Genomic DNA, 21,822 nt, shown 5'->3' with positions numbered 1-21,822 from the left:
TTCAGCATTTTAAAACATCATCCACACCACACAACTAAATTATCTGTGCTGAAGCAGGGGGAAGCTCAAAAGAATATGCGCGTGATCTAATTCACATGTACTATTTCCCATAGAGGGCTTGTTTTTAAACACAATAATTGGGATGCATGCTTGCATGCATGAATTTATAGAAGATACAAAAAAAATGCATAAAAACAAATTTTAACTTACCTTTGGGATATTGTCAATTTTATTTAAAATGATGGTATATAATAGATTAATTATTAATATTCTGTAATAACCACATTAAATGCTGTTTGGAACAAGGAACAGACATTTTGTCAGGTTCCTAAGGCACAATTTTTGTTATAGGTTTGCCAAAATACACGAATATATCTTACAATTCTTTATTAGCACCACAGTAGTTTTAATAGATTTTTGAAACTGTGCTTTGAGGTGAGTACTACCTCGGCCCCGCCCACCTGCCTTGTTGTGGCTCCATGGTCTCGGGCATGACACCCACAGGGTACCTGGGGGGGGGGGCAGTTTGCCCTAAGTCCTCCTCGTCCCTGGCCGCCTGCCACCCTGGAATGCAGAGTCACTCTGAAAAGGACTCTGGATTTTAACCCGCTGTTGAGCCCCACATCTCTGAAACAGAGGTGGTGCATGCCCTCTGTGCCTGCTGCAGCAATGTCAAGTGGCAGCTCCTTCATCCTGGCACTGGCAGCAGAGTCGATCTTGCTGTATCAGCCACTTCTGTCACCGCTGCAGCCACCTTGGCCTTCCTTTCAGGCTAGGAAACCCAAGGGAGGGTGTCTGAGCACCCCGGGCCTTAGTGGGAAAAATATGGCTACATGCAGAGGCTCATGGGCCAATGGCTGGCAAGGCCCTCCTCCCTGAGTTGGCTACATGGCCTCCCGATTTTTGCCAGCTTCTCTTATCACCATGCCCAGGGAAAGCTGTGTGCCCAAGGGTCTCGCCCCACAGCCGCCAGCAGTCACTGGCCCTGAGACAGAGAATACAGAAATTAAAGAGGGTAGGAAGTCACTGCAGGCAAAATATTTAGAAGTTACCTGACTCAAAACAAAGGAATGACTTCAAATGTATTAACAGGAACCAAATAAATGTTTACAGTAAGGATAAAGCTGCTCTGCCTAGGGTTAGCTTAATGACACCTAAGGTTTTAAGCAAAATTCCTTTGAGAGGCATTAGCTAATAAAATATTTTCTACTTAGAAAACAATATACACTGAAAGATTCAAACTCTTGGCTTCTTGTATAAAGCAGAAATGATAAAAATTCCTCACATAATGTAGACCTATATTTAGCCATACCTAGAGGCAAAATATTCCAGTAATTACAAACTCACTAGAAGCAAAACCTTTACAATCATTAAGATGCAAAGAAAAAAAAAAAACAAAAAAACAAAACTTTTGGATCTATAATAACTATATAAACAGTAGGCAAGCCAGACTGTAATGCCTTTATAAATTCTACAGTCTGTTTGACCCTTTATAAACTATGAATTTGAACTTTATTAAAACAACATTTAGCTAGATCTGCAAAGGTGCTCTTTTAGCTAAAAGAAGATTTCCCAAAGATTTCCCCTGGAGGCAAGCTTCCAGAGCTTCCCCAGGCCCCATTTGCAAGACAAAAGAAAGTCACACAAACCATGCAGAAGCTACTCTGAGCTTAGTTCCTCCTGCCATGAGGACAGAATTTAGAATTACTAAGTTTCTTTTGCAACATTAGATTATAACTATAACTTTGGGAAAGCAAAACCCAATTTCAAAACAATTTATCACCTTTAGAATCAATATTAGAAGCATTACTATCACATTATGAAGTTTGGCTGCCAGTTTATACCTATGAATACATGACAGTGCAATCTTTAATGCTTCATTAAAGAGTCATTGCTTTAAATCTTATCTTACTTCTACTTTCTAGGATAAGAATCACATTAAATATTATCTCAGTTAGAAGTTTCTTAGGAGACCCAGTTTTTTGACCTGCTTATGTCACGTGTTTGAAAAACTCTAGAGTTGCCAATTTAAGGCTAACCCTCTGTTATCATCGTAACAATTATTTAATCATAACAATAACTTATGAGCTAATTGTGAAGACACGCAGAGCACATTATCAGAAAAAAAAGAAGCAGTTACACTTAGATCAATCAGAGAATATTAATTTTTTCTAGCTATAATTATAAAATAAAAGACACTTTGTAATCAGATAAACACAATAATTATGAATGCAGAGAATTTTCTTAGGGAATAAAACATCTATCAGCATTTTCGCCCCAATACCACAAGGTTACAGACTCTCTTTTTTCTTTTAAAGAACAGTTTTTACAGCAGGGGCCCTCCTGATGTGTGCCTGATCTTGGCTAAAGCCTGTGGCCCTCTAGGCTTTGCTATACCAGCTGAGAAAGTTTTAGTCATCTTTTATCTTCCAACATGAAAACACAGAACATTCATTCATTCAGACTAGACATGAACATACATGAATCTAACACGTGGACAGACTGGTGCACCAGACATTAGTCAAGACCTTAGGGGGAAAAAAAAAAACTCAAAGAGGGCAGAGAACTTTTGCTGTAGGTTCCAGAAATATCAAGTCAGGGCACCCCTAAAATTTCTCTCTGCTTCTGGGACATTTTCCTCCCACCTGATGCAGTTTCTGACTGCGGCCAATCCAACTAATTATAAAATCTAAACCCCTTTTTCTCTCTAACCTAAGAAGCAGCTCTGGAAGCTGTCGCTAACTGACTTTTATGTTCCTAGATTCTGATAATCTCACTGCTGAACCTAAGTGAATTCAGCATGCAGGTTTAGCGCCATTCCAGCTTAGACTGTACCACACCTGGCAACCTTATGCCTGTTTCTTCTCATGTTCTGGTACAAATTTTCTTTAATTATTTTCTTCTTCCATGGAGCTCCAAACCAGCAGTGTTCCTTCCCGTGTCCTCTGCCATTTCCCAGATCCTGCGTGGGACACCAATTTGTTGGTCCAGTCTGCAGCTCTCATGTCTGGGTTCAAGCCTGGGATGCATCTTGGAACTGAAAGAAAAGAGGGAATCTAGGCGGGTAAAGAGAGAACCTACTTTGTCTTTGTGTGTACAAAATCCATTATATAGTAAAATTTTATTGGACTATATATATACATGCTAGGGATATATCACTAGCTAATCTAAGACTTGAGTTGAGACAGAAGACATTGTATAATAATCATGTCTGGTTATGCATTCACTAAGGTCTATATTTGGAATGAAAAATTTTTCCATTTTTTAAAATCTTATTTTATATGATATTCACAAATATTTTGTCTATATCTATATCTGTGTACTATAAACATGCCTGGTGCCTATTCAGGTTCAAAGATGGTGTCAGATTCCCTGGGATTGTAGTTACAGACAGATGTAAGCTGCCACGTGTTGGCTAGAAATCAAACCCCAGATCCTCACCAAGAAAATCAACTTCCTTTAACGACTGGGAAACACCTTAGCATTTGTTTGTTCATTTATTAAGTGCTTGAAATGAAACACAGTGGAATAATCACTGCTCTCTGTAAATACACCTCAAGACCTTGATTATTTACATACGTAAAAATGGACGAAAATTAACTCATGAAACAACACCAACTACTTCAATATTCAAAAACCAAAAAGTACAAACAAAATCTAAATAATACCTTCAAATTCTTTTACAAATTACTGAAAATAGAGGGGAAGAATGAAGCGGTTACTCCAACTTCTTGATATACATAAGAATTCAGAGTGAGCAAATAGACATAGTAGTTCAAACTCTCTAAAATCCTTTCTGCTAATTAGAAACACATCAACCAATGACCTCATGGAATGCTAATATTCCATTGCTACAAACAGGGACCACATGGAGATGAAACTTTTAGTTGGGGAAACCATTCAGCTTAAGTGAAATTAAGTCTTCTCCTCAAGGATCTACCAACAATTGTATCAAACCTTGTATCAGTAAGAGGCAGGTACTATAAGACACCTATATATTAACATTCAGTACAAAGAACATGGCATCACCCAGAAAGTACATTTTCTAAAGAGCTCAACCAGAGTTAGTTAACTGAGAAGACATTGATTAAATTTGTTCAGCAAACCAAAATTATTAAAATGTCATGGGTAATAGGCAGATGGGGACACTACACAAATGTGTGTGGTGTGTGTTTGTGTTTGTGTTTGTGTGTATGATGTGTACAAGTGTGAATTATAATCCTAAGAGGCAGATTGTGCAAATTAGATGCAAATAAAATTAAATGATATTTTCTGGGGTAATAACATTTCCGGGAATTTAATTTTAAATGAATAATTCTTTCTTTTTAGATATTTTCTTTATTTACATTTCAAATGTTAGCCCCTTTCTTAGTTTCTCCTCCAAAAATCCCCTATTCCCTCCCCAATGCCCCTACTCCCCAACCCACCCACTCTGATTCCTACTCCTGGCATTCCCCTGTACTGGGGCATAGAGCCTTCCCAAGACCAAGGGCCTCTCCTTCCTTTGATGACTGATTAGGCCATCATCTGCTACATATATAGCTAGAGCCACAAGTTCAACCATATGTTTTCTTTGATTGTTGGTATAGTTCCAAGGAGCTTGGGGGTACTGATTAGTTCATATTGATGTTCCACCTATAGGGCTTCAGACCCCTCCAGCTCAATGAGTATTTCTCTGGCTCCTTCATTGGGACCCGTGTGCTCTGTCCAATGGATAATTGTGAGCATCCACTTCTGTATTTGCCAGGCACTAGCAGAGCCTCACAAGAGACAGCTATATGAGGCTCCTCTCAGCAGCCTCTTATTGGCATCTGCCTAGTGACTGTGTTTGGTAGTTGTTTATGGGGTGTATCCCCAAGTAGGGCAGTCTCTGGATGGTTGTTCCTTCAGGATCTGTTCCGAACTTTGCCTTTGTAACTCCTTCCATTGGTATTTTGTTCCCCATTTTAAGAAGAAAGGATGTATCCACACTTTGCTCTTCCTTCTTCTTGAGACTCATGTGTTTTGCAAATTGTGTCTTGTGTATTCTAAGTTTCTGGGCTAATATCCACTTATCAGTGAGTACATATCATGTGTTTCCTTTTGTGATTGGTTTACCTCATTTAGGATGATATCCTCCAAATCTATCCATTTGCCTAAGAATTTCATAAATTCACTGTTTTTAATTGCTGAGTAGTACTCCATTGTTGTAGTGGCTATTCCTGGTTGTCAACTTGACAATATTTGGAATGAACTACAATCCGGAATTGGAAGGCTCACCAGTGACCCTTATCTGGAGGCTTGGAGATCCTTATCTGGATCTTGGTTTGAAGATCTTGAGCCATATTGGCTATGGATTCCAGAAGATTGAATCTCCGAGTTTAAGGAACACACCTTTAATCTGGGCTATGCCTTTCATCTGGGATTAAAGGTGTGGTGGAACACACCTTTAATCTGGGCTACACCTTCTGCTGGAGACAATATAAGGACATTGGAAGAAGGGAGTCTAGCTCTTGCTCTTGCTCCTTCGCCTGCTTGCCGTGTGAGACTGAGTAACTGCTAGATCCTTGGATTTCCATTCACAGCTGCGACTGAACAATTGTAAGGAATTGGGCTGCCGACTGTAAGTTATCAATAAATTCCTTTACTAACTAGAGACTATCCGTAAGTTCTGTGACTCTAGAGAACCCTGACTAATACAGAAGTTGGTACCAGGAGTGGTTCTAGAGTAACAGAAGTACAAGGATGAATCTTTTAAAATTCTGGAATTGGCTTGTTGATCCACCAGCACTTTCAACTATTGAAACCTCTCCAGATTCTCTCCCTCCTGGGAGCTCAGAGAATTTTGAAGACCCATGGTTGAAACTATATTCCGAACTTAAAGAAGCTAATGCCCTTGATTTTCTTAATGAATTAGGTGATTCAGTGCACAAAGCTTTCTACAAGATGGGGAAAAAATCGAAAAATGATTTTACTGGCTGGCTGCTCTTAGTATCTGTGGAAAAAATGATGAATGAAAGGAAGGAGTTGTGTGATAAAATCGAAAGGCTCCAGACACAAGTAAACGATCTAAAAGTTGCTAAGTGTGTCCTTGAGGAGAATCTTCTCTCTTGTAGCAATAGAGCTCAAGTTGCAGAAAATCAAACAGAAACTCTCATTGTAAGGTTGGCTGAACTACAGGGAAAATTCAAGTCTCAGCCTCAGAGTGTGTCGACAGTTAAAGTAAGGGCTCTAATTGGCAAAGAATGGGATCCTACAACATGGAATGGGGATGTGTGGGAAGACCATGTTGAAGCTGAGAATTTTGAATCCTCAGATTCTCAAGGGTTTGCCCCACCTGAGGAAGTAGTACCCTCAGCCCCACCTCTTGAAATAATGCCTTCCCCACATGAGGAAATTAATTTTGCAGAGTCTGCTCACGGCCCACCAATAGTTTCTTCTAGACCTGTAACCAGACTCAAAGCAAAACAGGCTCCTAGAGGGGAGGTAGAAAGTGTAGTCCATGAGGAAATTCGCTACACTACTAAGGAGCTTAATGAGTTTGCTAATTCATTCAAGCAGAAACCTGGTGAATATGTGTGGGAATGGATTTTAAGGGTGTGGGATAAGGGTGGAAGGAACATAAAACTAGAGCAGGCTGAGTTTATTGACATGGGTCCTCTGAGTAGAGATTCTAGGTTTAATACGGAAGCTCGCATAGTTAAAAAAGGTGTCAAAAGTTTGTTTGAATGGTTGGCTGAGGTGTTTATCAAAAGATGGCCTACTGGAAATGACTTGGAGATGCCTGATATTCCATGGCTTAGTGTTGATGAAGGGATTTTAAGACTTAGGGAAATTGCAATGCTAGAGTGGATATATTGTGTAAAGCATAATTGTCCACAATGGGAAGGTCCAGAAGATATGCCTTTCACCAGCTCTATAAGACGCAAATTGGTGAGAGGGGCACCAGCACATTTGAAGGGTTTTGTTCTTTCCCTTTTCCTTGTGCCAGATCTTAGCATTGGAGATGCTTCTGCTCAATTAGATGAATTAAATTCACTGGGTTTAGTTGGATTCCGAGGTAACAAGGGCCAGGTGGCAGCATTGAATCGCCCGAGACAAGGTGATTCTAGTTATTATAATGGACAGCGTAGACAAAAGAATGTTTATAATAACATACCCAGTAATGGTCAGCACAGGAGAGGTGAAATTTATAATGGCATGACTCGGTTGGACCTTTGGTACTGGCTAACCAATCATGGTGTTTCCAGGAATGAAATACATAGGAAGCCTACTGCATATTTGTTTGATCTGTTTAAGCAGAAAAATTCTCAAACAAATGAAAGAAAGGCTACATTAGATCGTGGTAAACAGCCAAATGAAAGAAAGGCTACATTAGATCGTGGTAAACAGCAATCTCGGCCAGTGAATCAATTTCCAGACTTGAGACAGTTTGCAGATCCAGAACCCCTTGAATGAAGGGGTGGCCAGGTTCCGCTGAGGAAGGATCTTGATAAGACACTCAAAGGTTTTGCTGTTACCCTTTCTCCAATTCTTCCCCAGAGGGACCTACGGCCTTTTACAAGGGTAACTGTACACTGGGGAAAAGGAAATAATCAGACTTTTCGGGGTCTGCTGGATACTGGTTCTGAGTTGACACTGATCCCAGGGGATCCCAAGAAACATTGTGGCCCTCCAGTTAAAGTAGGGGCTTATGGAGGGCAGGTGATTAATGGAGTTTTGACTGATGTCCGACTCACAGTAGGTCCAGTAGGTCCCCGGACACATCCTGTGGTGATTTCCCCAGTTCCAGAATGTATAATTGGGATAGATATACTCAGAAATTGGCAGAATTCTCATATTGGTTCCCTGAACTGTAAAGTGCGGGCTATTATGGTTGGAAAGGCCAAATGGAAGCCTTTAGAGTTGCCTCTGCCAAAGAAAATAGTGAATCAAAAACAGTATCGTATTCCTGGAGGAATTGCAGAAATTACTGCCACTATCAAGGACTTGAAAGATGCAGGGGTGGTGGTTCCCACCACATCTCCGTTTAACTCTCCTATCTGGCCAGTGCAGAAAACAGATGGATCATGGAGAATGACAGTTGATTATCGAAAACTAAATCAGGTAGTAACTCCAATTGCAGCTGCTGTACCAGACGTAGTTTCGTTACTTGAGCAAATCAACACATCTCCTGGCACCTGGTATGCGGCTATTGATCTGGCAAATGCCTTCTTCTCAGTACCTGTCCATAAGGACCACCAGAAGCAATTTGCTTTCAGTTGGCAAGGCCAACAGTATACCTTCACAGTTTTGCCTCAAGGATATATTAACTCTCCTGCCCTGTGTCATAATTTAGTTAGAAGGGATCTTGATCGTTTGGATCTTCCACAAAATATCACATTGGTGCACTATATTGATGACATTATGCTGATTGGACCAAGTGAGCAGGAAGTAGCAACCACTTTGGACTCATTGGTAACACATATGCGTATCAGAGGATGGGAAATAAATCCAACCAAAATTCAAGGACCATCTACCTCAGTGAAATTCTTAGGAGTCCAGTGGTGTGGAGCATGCAGAGATATTCCTTCTAAGGTGAAAGATAAGTTATTGCACCTGGCCCCTCCTACAACCAAGAAAGAAGCACAACGTTTAGTGGGCCTATTTGGATTCTGGAGACAACACATCCCTCACTTGGGTGTGTTACTTAGGCCTATTTACCAAGTGACTCGGAAAGCTGCTAGCTTTGTGTGGGGCCTGGAACAGGAGAAGGCCCTTCAACAGGTCCAGGCTGCTGTGCAGGCTGCTCTACCACTTGGACCATATGACCCAGCAGACCCGATGGTACTTGAGGTGTCTGTGGCTGATAGAGATGCTGTTTGGAGCCTCTGGCAGGCCCCTGTAGGTGAATCACAGAAAAGACCTTTGGGATTTTGGAGCAAAGCTCTACCATCATCTGCAGACAACTATTCTCCCTTTGAAAAACAGCTCTTGGCCTGCTATTGGGCCTTAGTGGAAACTGAACGTTTGACAATAGGACACCAGGTTACTATGCGACCTGAACTACCCATCATGAGCTGGGTACTATCAGACCCTGCAAGTCATAAAGTGGGACGCGCACAGCAGCAGTCTATTATCAAATGGAAGTGGTATATACGTGATCGGGCCAGAGCAGGTCCTGAAGGCACAAGCAAGTTACATGAAGAAGTTGCTCAAATGCCTATGGTTTCTACTCCTGTTACAATGCCATCTGCTGCCAAGCATGCACCTATAGCCTCATGGGGTGTTCCCTATGATCAACTGACCGAAGAGGAGAAGACTAGAGCCTGGTTTACTGATGGCTCTGCACGTTATGCAGGCACCACCCAGAAGTGGACAGCTGCAGCATTACAACCCCTTTCTGGGACAACCTTGAAAGACACAGGTGAAGGGAAATCTTCACAGTGGGCAGAACTTCGGGCAGTACACATGGTATTACAGTTTGTTTGTAAGAAGAAGTGGCCAGATGTACGATTATTCACTGACTCATGGGCTGTAGCCAATGGATTGGCTGGATGGTCAGGGACTTGGAAAGATCACAATTGGAAAATTGGTGAGAAAGACATCTGGGGAAGAAGTATGTGGATAGATCTCTCCAAATGGGCAAAGGATGTGAAGATATTTGTGTCCCATGTAAATGCTCACCAAAAGGTGACTTCAGCCGAGGAGGAGTTCAATAATCAAGTGGATAAGATGACCCGTTCTGTGGACAGTCAGCCTCTCTCCCCAGCCATCCCTGTCATTGCTCAATGGGCACATGAACAAAGTGGTCATGGTGGTCGAGATGGAGGTTATGCTTGGGCTCAGCAACACGGGCTTCCACTCACCAAAGCTGACCTGGCTACTGCTGCTGCTGATTGCCAGATCTGCCAACAGCAGAAACCAACACTGAGCCCCAGATATGGCACCATTCCTCGAGGTGACCAGCCAGCAACCTGGTGGCAGGTTGACTACATTGGACCACTTCCTTCATGGAAAGGACAGCGTTTTGTTCTTACTGGAGTAGATACTTATTCTGGTTATGGATTTGCCTTTCCTGCACGTAATGCTTCTGCTAAAACCACCATTCACGGACTGACAGAATGCCTTATCTATCGTCATGGTGTTCCACACAGTATTGCTTCTGACCAAGGAACTCATTTCACAGCCAGAGAAGTACGACAGTGGGCCCACGATCATGGAATTCACTGGTCTTACCACATTCCCCATCATCCTGAAGCAGCTGGTCTGATAGAAAGATGGAATGGCCTTTTGAAGACGCAGTTACAGCGCCAATTAGGTGGTAACAGCTTGGAAGGCTGGGGTAGAGTTCTTCAGAAGGCAGTATATGCTTTGAATCAGCGCTCGATATATGGTACAGTTTCACCCATAGCCAGGATTCATGGGTCCAGGAATCAAGGGGTGGAAAAAGGAATAGTTCCACTTACTATCACTCCTAGTGACCCTCTAGGAAAATTTTTGCTTCCTGTCCCCATAACTCTAGGTTCTGCTGGCTTAGAAGTTTTGGCTCCAGAGAGGGGAGTGCTCCTACCAGGAGCTACAACAAACATTTCATTGAACTGGAAGCTCAGACTTCCCCCTGGTCATTTTGGGCTTCTAATGCCCTTAAACCAACAGGCTAAAAAAGGAATAACAGTGTTAGGAGGGGTGATAGATCCAGATTACCATGGGGAAATTGGATTACCTCTTCACAATGGTGGTAAGCAAGATTATGTCTGGAGTGTAGGAGATCCCTTAGGGCGTCTCTTAGTACTACCATGTCCTGTGATTAAAGTCAATGGGAAACTACAACAGCCTAATCCAAGCAGGATGACAAAGGATGCAGACCCATCAGGAATGAAGGTATGGGTCAATCCTCCAGGAAAAGAGCCAAGACCTGCTGAGGTGCTGGCTGAAGGAGAAGGAAATACAGAATGGGTAGTAGAGGAAGGTAGTTATAAATACCAATTAAGGCCACGTAACCAGTTGCAGAAACGAGGATTATAAAGTAATATGAATGCCCATTGTAAATTTACTAATGCGATTGTGATTGTACGAGGGATAGTTCTATCATGTTAGGCGTATTTACAACCTTGTTATTGTTTCATGTGAACATGAGATATTATTTGTGTCAAGTTGACAAGGGGTGGATTGTAGTGGCTATTCCTGGTTGTCAACTTGACAATATTTGGAATGAACTACAATCCGGAATTGGAAGGCTCACCAGTGAACCTTATCTGGAGGCTTGGAGATCCTTATCTGGATCTTGGTTTGAAGATCTTGAGCCATATTGGCTATGGATTCCAGAAGATTGAATCTCCGAGTTTAAGGAACACACCTTTAATCTGGGCTATGCCTTTCATCTGGGATTAAAGGTGTGGTGGAACACACCTTTAATCTGGGCTACACCTTCTGCTGGAGACAATATAAGGACATTGGAAGAAGGGAGTCTAGCTCTTGCTCTTGCTCCTTCGCCTGCTTGCCGTGTGAGACTGAGTAACTGCTAGATCCTTGGATTTCCATTCACAGCTGCGACTGAACAATTGTAAGGAATTGGGCTGCCGACTGTAAGTTATCAATAAATTCCTTTACTAACTAGAGACTATCCGTAAGTTCTGTGACTCTAGAGAACCCTGACTAATACAATTGTGTAAATGTACCACATTTTCTGTATCCATTCCTTTCTTGAGGGACATCTGGGTTCGTTCCAGCTTATAGCTATTATAAATAAGGTTGCTATGAACATAGTGGATAATTCTTAAACTTTAAAAGAAATAATGTAGCCAGACAAGGAAATCTCCCTTTGCAATATGAAGAGAGAGAGAGAGAGAGAGAGAGAGAAGGGGAGAAGGGAGAGGAAGGGAAAGAGTGAGAGAGAATAAAGTTGTATGTGAGAGATGGATTCTATATGTTCTGTCCTTTAGAGATCCATGACTAATACAACTATATTTATTGATTATTTACCTTGACAAACCATATTTAAAATTTAGATTCTATAAAACAAAATTGACAAGTTGGAATGATAAAAATGAACAAAAATCAAAACAAACAAATAAACAAAAACATGAAAAAAAAACTAAAGCAAAAAATTCAACCAAAGAAGTAATAAACCAAATAGGAAAGAATGCTTGATGTCATTTTGCCATTTTCTGTCATAGGATACATAGGGTAGGGCTTTATGTCCTTAGAAAATCTAAGTTAATATTTTAAAAATATCTCCCATTACATCTCAGTCTAGGTCCCCAAAACCATTGCCAAGACGTTTTGATTTTCAAGGTTATGTATGCTGCAAATTTATTTTCAGACACGGGGAAACATTTTGATTTCCATTGAAGGACAGTAAGAAATAAAAATTATAGCACTTAATAAAAACAATATGGCAGATATGTATGCCAATCCCATGGCTCTGCCTGCTCTTTGAGCATTGGAAAAATTTGGCATTTGGAAAGATTGCAGGAAAGATACCTCTTCCTTGCTGGGCACGGAGAGGTGATTACACATAACAGCAAGAAAAATAAAGGTGCTAGCAATAGCATTGAGGACAGCTGAAAGAACAAATGGATTGTAGTCATTATTCTTATGCAGTTCCTCTGTGTTTAACTGCTGTAGAGCAAAGACAGAACAAACTGTCCCAACCAGACCAACAACGTTTGCAACCAGGAGCAGAATTTGAGATACCCGGATATCCAAAGGAACAAGGTTGTTATGGCAGGTGTAGTAATGGCAATCTCTCAGGTGGCTTGAGTTGTGGTTGTGGTGGCAGATGTAGGCCTCCCAAATATTCACAAAAGCCAGACTTGGGTAGGAAAGCATGGAGTTGTTCAAGTAGCAATTTCGCCATTCTGGAAGGGCCATAGAGGTATTGCACATTATGCATGCTATTGTAGCTAAAGTGAAACCTCTTATTTGGTGATTGGCAGACTTGTTTAGCAGGACCATGCTGGCATCAAATATGTGGAAACTGAAAAAGAAACGAAAGGATATATAAAGGTCCTCTTTCAGCCTTTAGCAGTGCACTTTAGATTAGTAGTTCCAAAATGATAGACTTGTGTTTAAAAAAATGTAGCCTTTTCTCTTTAAGGTATGCTGTTATGAGTATGGTTTGAGAATTTCACAATAATCAAAGATTATCAGATTCTAGTACATGCACTTTATTATTTGGCATACATTACCTTAGAGGCAACCCTTTAACTATCATTACCCATCTAACTAGATGAAATTTGGCAATTAAAAACTGGGGGAATCTTTACCAGGAAACAAATCTTCAGTGAAGAGAGATTAAGTACAAATTGCACTATAATTTTTACTTATTGTCTTTCATTTGTCATGAAATGTGTTGTAAAATACAAAACAATATACATTTGAATTCTGAGATGGCTAGTGTTTTTTCTTTTATCTATGTTAAAAGTCTAGTATCTTTGTGTGTGTGTGTGTGTGTGTGTGTGTGTGTGTGTGTGTGTGTGTGTGTGTTTGAAATATTTTTGCTAGAGAGACAATGAACCATATGTCTGAGACGTAGCTTAAACTGAAAGTTCAAACTACACATAGTAATATGAAAATCCAGATGACAACTGTGGATTCAAATGAATGAAGGATAAGACAAGAGAAGAAATAAAATTCTGACAGTGGAGAATACCAGGATGCCTGTTGGTTCTAGTAGGACTATTATCAGTTGGTCCATAGGATAAGGGATTTTGAATGCTGATTCTTAAAATGACTTCCCGTTGCCAGAGCAACACTAGTAGAGAACATACAAATAACTATATTTCTCTTTGGTTAGATGATGCTGCTACATTATGGTCTGATATTGTAGGTTGAAGCTAAAATATTGTACATAGTACACAAGTTGTCTGCCATGGAACTCCCATCTCTCTTAAAAATAATTTGTTTTGAGGCAGGTTTTGAGACAGGTTCTTGGTAAGATACTTAAACTGGTCTTGCAATTCATATGTATTCTAAGAAAGCTTTCCTGAAGTTTTTATTTGTTTGTTTTATTTGAATTAATACCTCACTAGGTTCATTAGGGTAGCCTCAAACACTGTGTGACCCAGAATGCCCTTTACTTAACATTATTTCTGCTTCTCCCATCAGAAAACATTATACTCAAATCATATGCACAGATTTAAAAAAAAAAGACATTTTAGTTCCCTACCAAGTCTTTCTGACACAATCCTTAAGAAATAACATTCTAGGAGCTATGTGTCTAGTCGAGTGGGTAAGAAATATAAGGAAGTTAAAAAAGATCACAGGATTCCAGTATAGTGGATTTCATGTGTGGAGACCAGAAGAAACAAGCTCAGAACATGGTGTAGCCTCAAACATAAGGTCGCCGACATAAGTGGAATTTGGGGTGATTTTAATGTACTTAGAAATACCATTTTTGGAAAGTGGTACTGCCCCTGGGTGAGGATGCCTAAGTTGTACAGGTACCCTTTATTTCCATGGAACTGTATATATAATAGTCATTGTTAAATATTTATACCTATATTTAACCACATTAAGTAGAATATGCAATAAAGAAGGCAAGGGTATATACTAACCAGCAATGCTATCTTCAAGTTAATTCGTGTCTAGTAACTTGGCAAGAACATCTGATATCTGGTCCAATGGAGTCAGGAAGGACAAAGGTGTCTCTCCTAGCTGTGTGCTCTTGGCCACACTGTTGAACTTGCTCCAAGCTCTGAGCCCTGTCTTGCATCACAAAATTCCAATCCTTTGTGACCTTACCATCCCCCTCTCTCCCTAACTCTCTCTGCCCCCTCTCTCCCTCTCATTACTTTTCTCTTCTCTCTCCTCCTTTCCTCCTAGCTCTTTCTTCTCTGATCCCTCTCTCTTCCCCCTCTTTCCCTTTCTCCCCTTAATTTTACCCCTCTCCACTCTCTATTTCTCTTCTTCTCTCTTTCTCTTTCTCCCCTCTTTTCTGTCCCCCATCTCTCACCCTCTTTACTCCCTCCTTTTCTCTGTCACCTTTCTCCAACTTCTCTCTCTCATCCTCCTCTTTCTATGCCCTTCTCTTCTCCTTTCTATTCCCTCTCTTCTCTATTCTCTCTCTTCTCTTTTCCTTCTTTTACCCTCTTTTCTGTCACCCTCTCTCACGAGCTTTCTCCTTTCTCTCACTTTCTCACTCTTTCACTACCTACTGTCACCTCTCTACTTTTACCCCCTCCCTCCCCCTAGCTCTCCCATCTTTCTCTTCTGTCTGCCTCTCCTTCTTACACTCTCCTCTCTTCCATCTCTCCCTTCTGTCTCACTTTTTATCCCAAATTTCCTTCCCTCAATCTCCTCTCTGTCTTTGTCCCCTTCTCCTCTCCTAGTCCTCTTTTCTCTCCCCTATCTCTTCTCTACCTTCTCTTCTCCTTCCCCTTTCTTCCTCTCTCTTATCTCTACCTCTTTTTCTCACCATTTCTTTCCCCCCTCTTTCTCCTGTCTCTTACACTCACACCCTCTCTTTTAGTCTCTGATCTTAATTTTACCTATTTCTCCCCTCTCCATCTAAATCTTGCCCACCATATCTTCCCCTCTCTCACTATCCCTCTCTACACACTCCTTTTTTTTCTTTCCCATCTCTCCTCCTCTTTCTCCCTCATTTTTGACTCTCCCTACTTATTGCTCTTTCTTTACCACTTTCTTCTTCCTAAACTTAACTATATCATTCTCTAGACAGATGAAAACACCAGGACAGAGAGAGAGATAGGAGAATAAGGGAAGTAAGGGGAATGGAATAGAGGGCAAGAGAAGATGGTGTTGGAGAAAGAAAGAAATATATCGTGATGAAGTGAGAACAAGAGAAAGAGAGGGATAAGGGAATGAATAGGAAGAAAGAGATGTGAGAATAAATAAGGAAAGTGAAAGAGAGTAGGGTGAAAAGAGAAGAGTGAAGGAGATAAGAGGAGAGAATGACAGGAGAAGAAAGGGCATGTGTGGGGAAGACAGGAGAGAGGAAGGGAGGGAGGGAGAGTTAGAAAAATCTTGGGTGAGCAAAACACTGAAAGAACTACTGATAAATAAATGGAGAGTGCATAGGAGAGAAAGGAAAAGAAAGTAAAATCGAGAGAGAGAGAGAGAGAGAGAGAGAGAGAGAGAGAGAGAGAGAGAGAGAAATGAGAAAGAAATTGGGAGGGGGAATGACCTTTAGAGAGTGACAAGTAAGAGAGGAGTGGGGATTAGGGTAGAAAAAAGAAGACAAGGTGTAATGGAGAAGGTAGGATAGGTTAGCAAAAGAAGGAGTGTGAATATAATAAATAAAGAGAAGGAAAGAGAAGAGATGGAAGTGGGGATAAATACAGAGGGTAAGAGAAATAAGGAAGGGGAGAAGATAGAAAGGGAAAGAGATAGAGGAAAATATAAGTGGAGAGGAAGATATATAAAGGGTGAAATATAAAGAAGAGAGACAGATGGAGAAAGACAGAGAAGAACGGAAGAGTGTCAGAGAGGAGAGAGGATAAGGGTGAAAGGTAGATTGGGAGAGAAAGAATTAAACAGGAAGTGAGGGGACATGAGAGGGGAGTAGGTATATAGAAAGGAAGAGAGGGGGTCAACATGAGGGAGATATGGTAAAAAAGAGACAGGGAGAAAGGAAGACAGATACAATGAAGAGAATTAGGACAGAGATAAAGGAGGAAAAGATAGAATAAGACAGGAGAGAAAAAGAAGTATGGGAGTGAGAGTACCATGCTGTCTCTCTGTCTTTCCCATTTTATTCCTGTCTAATTCTATCTCTATCTTCTTTTTCTCTCTTTCTCTCTCTCCTGCTCTTTCTCTCTTGCACTTTCTTACTTCTTTTTTCCCATTTTGTCTTTGTTGTTCCCTTTCTATTTCTCTGTTCTCCCATCCTCTCTTTTTATAACCCCTTTATATACCTCTCTAACTCTCTCTCTCTCTCTCAATCTCTTCCTTCACATACTGTACTCTTTCTCTTCTCCCTATCTCTCTTCCTTATGCTGTCTTCTCCCCATTGTTCCCCTCACTCTGCCTTCTCTCCCATTACCTCTCCACTCTGTTTTATGTGCTCTTGCCCTCTCCTTGTCAACCCTCACTGCATTTTATCTCCCTGTCTTCCCTGTCTTCTACTCTATCATTTTATTTCTATCTTCTTAACTCTCTTAAACTTGCTTACATTTTGACCTCTCTGTCTCTGCCTCTTCTTTTTTGAGACTTCCATTTCTTTTGCACTGCTTCCTTTCCTCTGTTTTCCTATCTTTCCTTCTATTGCTTTCACCCACTTAAACCACCTCTGTCTCCATTTATACCTGTTCTCTCCCTATTTCATCCTTTATCCCTCCAGCTTTATCTCTGCATGTCTCTCTTTCATGCTTCCTGCCTCCTTTTCTTTCTTCAAAGCTCCTTCTTTTTATCTCCTCTCACCTTCTTTTACCCCATTTTTCTACCCTCTCTATCTAATTTCTTCCTCATCTCTGATTTCTCTATGTTTCTTCCCTTCATTCTCCAGGCCCCTTTCTATCTCTATCATTTTTCTTTCACCACCTCTCTCTTCATTTCTTTATCTTCCCCTCCACTTTCTTTTTCTCTACTTCTCCCCTCTTCCTCATCTTGTCACACTATCTTTTTCTCTCTCCAGCTATCTCTCTCACTCTCTTGCTTACTTTTCTATTCTTCAGTATTTGCCTCCCAAAAATCTCTAATACTCTTACTTTTGTTAAGTGTGATGTTTTTTCATATTGAAGAGAATGAGACGTGGGTGAAAAGAAATTAGAAAATGAGTGAGAGAGTGTGAGAGACTAGGGAGAGAGATTGGGGAGAATGGGCAAAGAGAAAGCAAATGAAGAGATAACTGTTGGATGAGAAAGAGAAAGAAAATGAGGTAAAGAGATGGAGAGGAAGGGAGAGAGAGTAGGAGGAAAAGACTGAAAGATAGCTAGAAATGGAGAAAGAAGGAGAGATGAAGAATTAAAAAATAGGGAGTTAGAGAGAAACAGAGTGATAGAAAGTAAGAAATAGAAGGAATTATACACACACAAACACACACTAACACACACACACATATATATATTATATATATGAGGTATATATATATATGTGTATATATATATGTACATATATATATATATATATATATATATATATATATATATATATATATATATATATGAGTATATATGAGGGACAACTGGAGAGACAGAAGAATAGACAGGAAAAATATACAGTGAGTTGGAGAAGGAGGGAATATGGTAGAAAGCAATAGAGTGAGATGAGGGAGAGATGGGGAGAGGGGGTAAAAAGAAGGAGAGAGGAATTGAGAGTGAGTGAAGGAATATGTGAGATAGATAGAGAGTGAAGGACAGAAGAGAGTGAGACAAAAAATGGGAAAGAGTGGGGGTGGGGGTGGTGGAGAGTGGAACAGAGGGATTAAAGATAGGGAGATCAAAACAAAGAGAGATAAAGGGACAGAGAAAAGGGGATAATAGGGGAAAAACACATTGTTGAAGGGTATGAATAGAATGAGACAAAGATAGAAAAGGAGAATGAGACAGGTAAAAAGAAAATTGAAAAATAAAGAGTGACGTAGAGATAATATGGAAGATGATAAAGAAGGAATTGATCAAATGGGTCAAGGAAGAGAGTGAGAAAGAGGAGAATGGGCAAGAAATTTATGTAGAAAGAAAAAAAAGAGAGACTACTAGTGTCACAGTAATAGAGCTAGAGTTAAAGAGGCAGGAGTAGAGATAAAGAAAAAAAGAAACAGAGAGAGAGAGAAAGAGACATAGAGGGGTGGAAATGAGGGGCTTTGAGAGAGTTAGAAAGGAAGAGAGATTGAGTAGAGCAGGAAGAGAGGCTGAGAGAGGAAGAGAAAAACCCACTTCATTTCATCCATCTGTCTTTCTCAGCATGTTTCCTCATTCTTTCTCCAACCATATTATTTTAAAATCTTTGTCATCCTCTTTCTGTCATTGTTTTTATTTATCACCCTCTGTGCATCTTTCAGTCACATCCATCCTCTTTTTCTGTCGTCCTTCCTTTCTTTCTTCCTTCCTTCCTTCCTTCCTTCCTTCCTTCCTTCCTTCCTTTCTTTCTTTCTTTCTTTCTTTCTTTCTTTCTTTCTTTCTTTCTTTCTTTCTTCTATCTCATCTCTACTTCACTTTCTCTCATCCCTCTTTATTTTCTCTCTCCCTCTAATTTTTTCTATCTGTATTTTTCTCTCTTTCTCTTGCTCCCTCCTACATTCTCACTTCCCTCTACTACCCTGTATTCCTCTGTTCCCTCTTTTTCTGTCTTGTCCTCTAATCAGTCCTTACCTTATCTTCTATATTTTTCTTACTGTCTCCCTGTCATCTTGAATCTTTCTCTGTAATTCTCACTGTTTCTTACAGTTCTTATCTTTTCCTCTACCTCCCCTCCTCTCTACTATAGCTCTTTATACCTCTTACATATCTCATTCTACTCCATCACTTTATGGAAATGGAGGGGAAGAGGGAAAAGTGAGAGAGGAAAAAAATAAGAGCACAAAGAGTGTAGAAATGTTAGCTAGTGAGCAAATATGGAAAGGATATAAAGAGGATAGGAGACAAGGGGATAATAGGGAGGGAGAAAATAGAGAGGAAGAAAATAGGATAGAGTTAAATGGAAAGAGAGACAGAGATAGGGACGGATATGTGGTAAAAATAAATACAAAGCAGGGAGAGTTAGTGAGAAAGGCATAGTAATAAAGTGGGAGCTGATAGAGAGAGATAAGTGAGCAGGGAATCAACAGAGAGTGAGAGGAATGGAATAGAAACAGGGATGGAATTGAGTATAAACATGGATGGAGAGAGAGGGTAGAGATTAGAATGGATAAAGAGAAGAGTGAGACACAACAATGGAGAGGAAGAATAGGGAATGGATAAAAAAGGGAAGAGAAATGGATGCATAGAAAGGGATAGGGAAAAGATAAAGGAGGAAGACAGAGAGACAATGATGGAAAGTGAGACAAAAAGATAGAAGGGATTTGGGAGGAGAAAGTGAGAGAGAGTAGAGAGAGGCTTTAAAAAGGTATTCACTTTCTTTCACCTCTCTTCCTCTCTATATCACTTCTCTCTTAACTACTCTGTCTATTACCCTTTCTATCTTCCCATCTTTGAATAATGTTTCCAACTCTCTCTTTAGTCCCTCTCTCTACTTCTACTTCCTTCTCATTCTCTCACTCGCCATCTCTATTTGCTTCTCTGTGTCTCTTCCCTTCTATCCATTATATCTCTCCCATTGTCTCTCTTTCTCACTCTAACCTCTTTCCCTCTGTAATATATATCTTGTTCTCCTATTCTTATACTCTATCTTTTATCTGTATCTTTATCTCTTTCTGTTCCCATCTCTCTTTAGCTCTTATCTTTTATCTTTCTTCCTCTCCTCACTCTATGCCTCATTCTTTTTCACTCTTTATCACACCTCTCTCTCTCTCTCAAGGGAGAGAAATAGAAGAAAGAGAAGGGTATAAATGTGGCAGACTTGGAGGGAGAAGAGAGAAAAGGGAGGAAGGGAAGTGATTTGATTGATTTCCATTATGGAAATCAATCTGGAAGTTCCTCAGAAACCCAATTTTCTGGTTGCTGATCCACCCCATGATAATTGAGAAAATAGAAGATGTGAGAAGCTTTTTAACACACCTAACACTATATATACTAACTTATTAGAGTTTTGAAATTTTATGCATATTTTCTTTTTCACATGCTTCTCTTCAATCTTCTGTCTGCTGCCCTCTTTTTTACCTATGTGATCCAAAATGCATATGTCACAATCCATATATTTCTATATTTTTCCTTTAGCTCCATGTTCCCTGAACACTTTAAAGACTATCTAAGTATTATAAAAAATTTTTCTAAGCTACAAACTTGAATTTCTATATTACAAACTGATCTCTCCTTTTAGATATTTATTAGGCAATTTAAACCTAGTTTTCTAAAGTAAGATTACTGATGGAAATATTTACAACACAATTCTGAGCAGTCTTCTTAGTTCTGCCCTTGGTTCTTCCACGTTTATGAAGGTTTGTGCAATCTAATTAAAATACAGGGCATATAGTGCCCTATAACATCTTACTTTCTGTCACTTCTGTGAACTTCTCTCCACATTAGGGTCTTTGCTATTCATTAGAAATGCCAACCAGACCTAAGAGCTATTGCATTTGGTGTGCCTGCTGCCTAAAATGTTCTTTCGTAAATATGCACAGTTTGTAATTTCATTTCCCTGTACTATTTATTCAAATGTCAACACACTAAAAATGATTTCTCTAATCACTATATAAAATATACTTAAAATAGACATCCCCCACTGCTTTTACTTTTCACTATTATTATTTTTATTTCTACAGCAGTCATTACCATATAGTCATTTTTACAATTAGTATTTACTGTCCTTTATTTCAAAAATAATAGAAATTTCATGAGGTTAAAATTTTGTTTGTAGTTGCATTAAACTGTGTCAAATAGTCCCAGACTCCGAGGAATGAAATATGGTTTTGAGTAAAATAATACATCAAGTTAAACAGAAAACAAATACTTTGAAGTAAATTATGACGCATGTTCTCTTTTAAAAGCAAGAGAACCTGGGCTTTAGAGAGAATTTACAATATCGTCAAAATCATAAGGATGCCAAATTTCTATACTTGTTAAGGTGCAATTTTCTTCTGGAGATATACACAAATATGTTTTTAATGTCAGTAATGACTGATAAACATGATTGAGTCCAAGCCTAGTTCAGTGAGAAACTTATATATTATGGTTATTTATAGGGGCATTGATAAGGAGTTGCTCATCTAAAAGGAGATAGATGATCAATACTTTCTGCATTTATCAGTGGCAACAATTAATAGGAACATAAAAGGAGCTCTGTGAGGGAATTTCAGGCAGCTCA

At 39.9% G+C, this 21,822-nt stretch overlaps 1 protein-coding gene across 4 annotated transcripts in view; it reads right to left on the bottom strand.

Annotated features, from left to right (window-relative positions):
* Positions 1–2,895: 2,895 nt before the first annotated feature.
* Positions 2,896–21,822, bottom strand: part of Cldn34c3 (claudin 34C3) — a 34,938-nt gene continuing 16,011 nt past the window's right edge. For 2 of the 4 annotated variants that reach the window (XM_006528431.2, XM_006528432.2), the window contains one exon: positions 12,242–12,940. In XM_006528431.2, coding sequence (XP_006528494.1) covers positions 12,280–12,940 — 661 coding nt within the window. In that variant the 3' untranslated portion in view covers positions 12,242–12,279. Of the gene's footprint in view, positions 3,038–12,241; positions 12,941–14,519; positions 14,659–21,822 lie in introns of those variants that run through there. The other 2 variants (XM_011247721.1, XM_006528433.1) reach the window with 2 other exon arrangements.

The sequence above is a fragment of the Mus musculus genome, chromosome X (genome assembly GCF_000001635.26).
Source record: "Mus musculus strain C57BL/6J chromosome X, GRCm38.p6 C57BL/6J".
NCBI lineage: Eukaryota > Metazoa > Chordata > Mammalia > Rodentia > Muridae > Mus > Mus musculus.
This window is presented reverse-complemented; position numbering and strand designations above follow the sequence as displayed.